Raw genomic sequence first — 2792 nt, 5'->3', positions numbered from 1 at the left:
GTGTGTGTGCGCGCGCGCGCGTGTGTGTGTATCTGATGTACATGGGAATATAATCTAAAGGACATGTGCATATAGTACCACAGTCTACAGATCGCGTCCAAGACTTAAGCTTGGGAGTGCCCTCAGCAGGTGACACGTATTTACATCCAACCGCGTGTTATCAAACAATCAGGCTTATGCTGGAGGTCGTCCAATCCTGATTGTTGGGGTTTCCGACCGAATTTTATGGTATACATTCGCCAGAATATAGTTCCTTCAACTTCATATGACACCATACTATCCTAACCATATTGTATCGGATCAATCCAACAATACATCTACCTACCGATCGCGCACGCAGCTTGAACTTAGGAGCACCCACGGCCGCCAGCAACCCCGCGCGCGCGTTCTTCTGACCCAATCGCTTCTTCTGATTGGCCAGGAGCTGCGTAAGGTTCTCTGTGCCTTGTGGTAGCATGCTCACCCCACCCTTCGGCATAGACGGCAACGAAGTCATGGTGCCTGAAGCTACAGTCTTATACCTACCGCTGCTGTCACCCCCCATCGGCACTCCCTCTGTCTGAGCCTCTTTCAGACTCGACGGATCTGTTCCTGTGTGTGTGGGTGTGGGTGTGGGTATGGGTATGTGTGTAGTGTTTGACAGAGGTGTTTCAATCGCTTCGGCTGCGTTTAGTCGTGCGCGTACGACGTTGTTTCCGGTCGCGCGGGTCTTGCGCTGAGGTCCGGCTACTTTGCGGCGGGTGGCCAACTCTGGAGAAGAAAGTTCGGTACTTAGGTGTCAATTATAGCCAAGCTCGACCACTAGCAACTCGTGCTTGTGTATACCAGCGGTAAATACCTCTGACCAGTAATAAATAATGGCCTGTGTTCTAACTACAGGATTACAGGTTGGGTTGGCCTTACTCGATAGGTGTTTGGTACATATACCATACCCAGTAGAGCAGTGAGAATAGTTGTTTAAAGATCATCTGATAGGCGAACCAATTGCATTGGAAAAATGTTAGTGCTTATCATGTGCTGATAGACATCAATACCCTCCCACAGTCCACGCTTGTCTGCCTTTGAATCTATATGCTTGAAGTGGGCAGCTATTCAAGTATTAGTGGCTGAGTGGATTCACCTTCGCAGCTTTTACGAACTCGGACGGGATTAGTGTGTGCTACCATGACCTAACTCACATACAAGGTTAGGTTCCCGGCACAACTGCCATGATTATATATCACTCGAGTACACTATATTGACACACACACACCGATCACTTACCAGTACAGACTGGTCACGAATAGACCTAACCTCCATACTCTCCTCATCCACAACCTCTTTATCCTCAGGCACTCCTTGAGCTGTTCGCCTAGCTTTCAGCACGCCTGCTAAATCCACCAGTACCATTTTACTCGTTTGTACCGAACTTTCACTCGTCAGGACTACAAGGCCACTCTGTTCGGCAGTCGCTGTGCCATTGGATTCTATTTCCTTAGGCACGTCCATATCAGACTCTTCTATGCTTCTCTCCTGTGGAGTGCAGCTCGATTGTGTATCCAGGCTTTGGCTACTACTATTGACAGGCTCCTCGAGCGGCTCACTCCCAGGCTTAGTGACGTTGCCATGGTCTGTATGTACGATAGCATCTGTGCCTTGCACAAGAAGAGACTCTGAGTCCACCTCCATAGCCATGCTCTCGGTCGTCTCTGGCACACCCCCTTCCTTGTCTGCTGCAATAGATATACCACTACATGGAGTGACGAACATATCACTGGGATTGTTATCGTTTGCACTTTCGTGTACCGCTGCCTCCCCATTATCTGTGTCAGTCGTAGACGCCCCTGGGCTTGTAGTAGTCGAGTCCCGTGTGCCATGTACCAGTGAACCTGCACTCACCTCGTCATCAAATATACTCTCACTTGCCGTCTCGTAGTCATCTGATGTGTCTGAGTGCGTGTGGCTACCTCCGTAGCTGTTGGTAGTGACCGTAGCTTCCTGTACTCGACCGTCGTTGGCTTCGTCAGCAATACTCTGCTCTGCATCTGACATGGTCGTACTCACTGTAACCGTATCGCACACTTTACCCTTTGTGTATTTAAACGCAAGTATATCAGTATCTGTGACTTGAACCGACTTATCACACTCGTCACCAAAATGCATTCCAACCACATCAGAGTGTTGTGACACCAGCGTAGCCACCACCTTGTCATCCTGTCCACTGATCTCATCGCTGCGTCGCTTCTGAACCCCATCTAATAAGACTTAACTGCTATTACGCTCTTCCACAAAAATGGTGTTACCTCTATCAACTGAAGAACTGTTCATATCTATAGATAGTGCTTCTCGCTCTCTCTTACGGTTTTCTCTCGCAATACGGCGTCGCTCACGTCGGACTTCGGGGTCGGGATCGAGCTCGACGACACCGGACATCTTGGCTAAAACGCGCGAGAAGCCGTTTTTGCAACGGGAGAGATATTTAGTTGGGATAGTGAACCGTTAAATAGGTTAACGGGATTATAATAATAGTATAGGTATCAGAAATAAATAGAATGGTGTAGATGACGCGGTTATGGTTAGGGTTATGGTTAGGGTTAGGTTAGATGGTGCCACCGCATGCGTATTATGAGCTTCATGTGTTGTGCTTGTGTATATGTGTTAGGTATACATGCTTGTTGTGGAGAATAGACTGTGTCGTAGTTATACCGGACTTGCAGCAGTGTCCAGTTTCGCCAGCAACAAAAGTTATTTAGAACACCACCTACGTCATGCCCAATACCCTAACCGTCGCAACATATTATGCAGAATTTCAC

At 48.3% G+C, this 2792-nt stretch overlaps 1 protein-coding gene across 1 annotated transcript; it reads right to left on the bottom strand.

The window, feature by feature from the left end:
* Positions 1 to 539: 539 nt before the first annotated feature.
* SARC_12373 (hypothetical protein) lies at positions 540 to 2484 on the bottom strand. The gene is made up of 3 exons (XM_014293523.1): positions 2283 to 2484; positions 1264 to 2234; positions 540 to 591 (listed from the first exon to the last, which is right to left on the bottom strand). Exons 1-3 carry the CDS (start codon positions 2410 to 2412, stop codon positions 571 to 573), a joined length of 1122 nt encoding a protein of 373 aa, XP_014148998.1. The 5' UTR covers positions 2413 to 2484; the 3' UTR covers positions 540 to 570.
* Positions 2485 to 2792: the final 308 nt, after the last annotated feature.

The sequence above is a fragment of the Sphaeroforma arctica genome (assembly GCF_001186125.1).
Source record: "Sphaeroforma arctica JP610 unplaced genomic scaffold supercont1.2255, whole genome shotgun sequence".
Taxonomy (NCBI): domain Eukaryota; class Ichthyosporea; order Ichthyophonida; genus Sphaeroforma; species Sphaeroforma arctica.
This window is presented reverse-complemented; position numbering and strand designations above follow the sequence as displayed.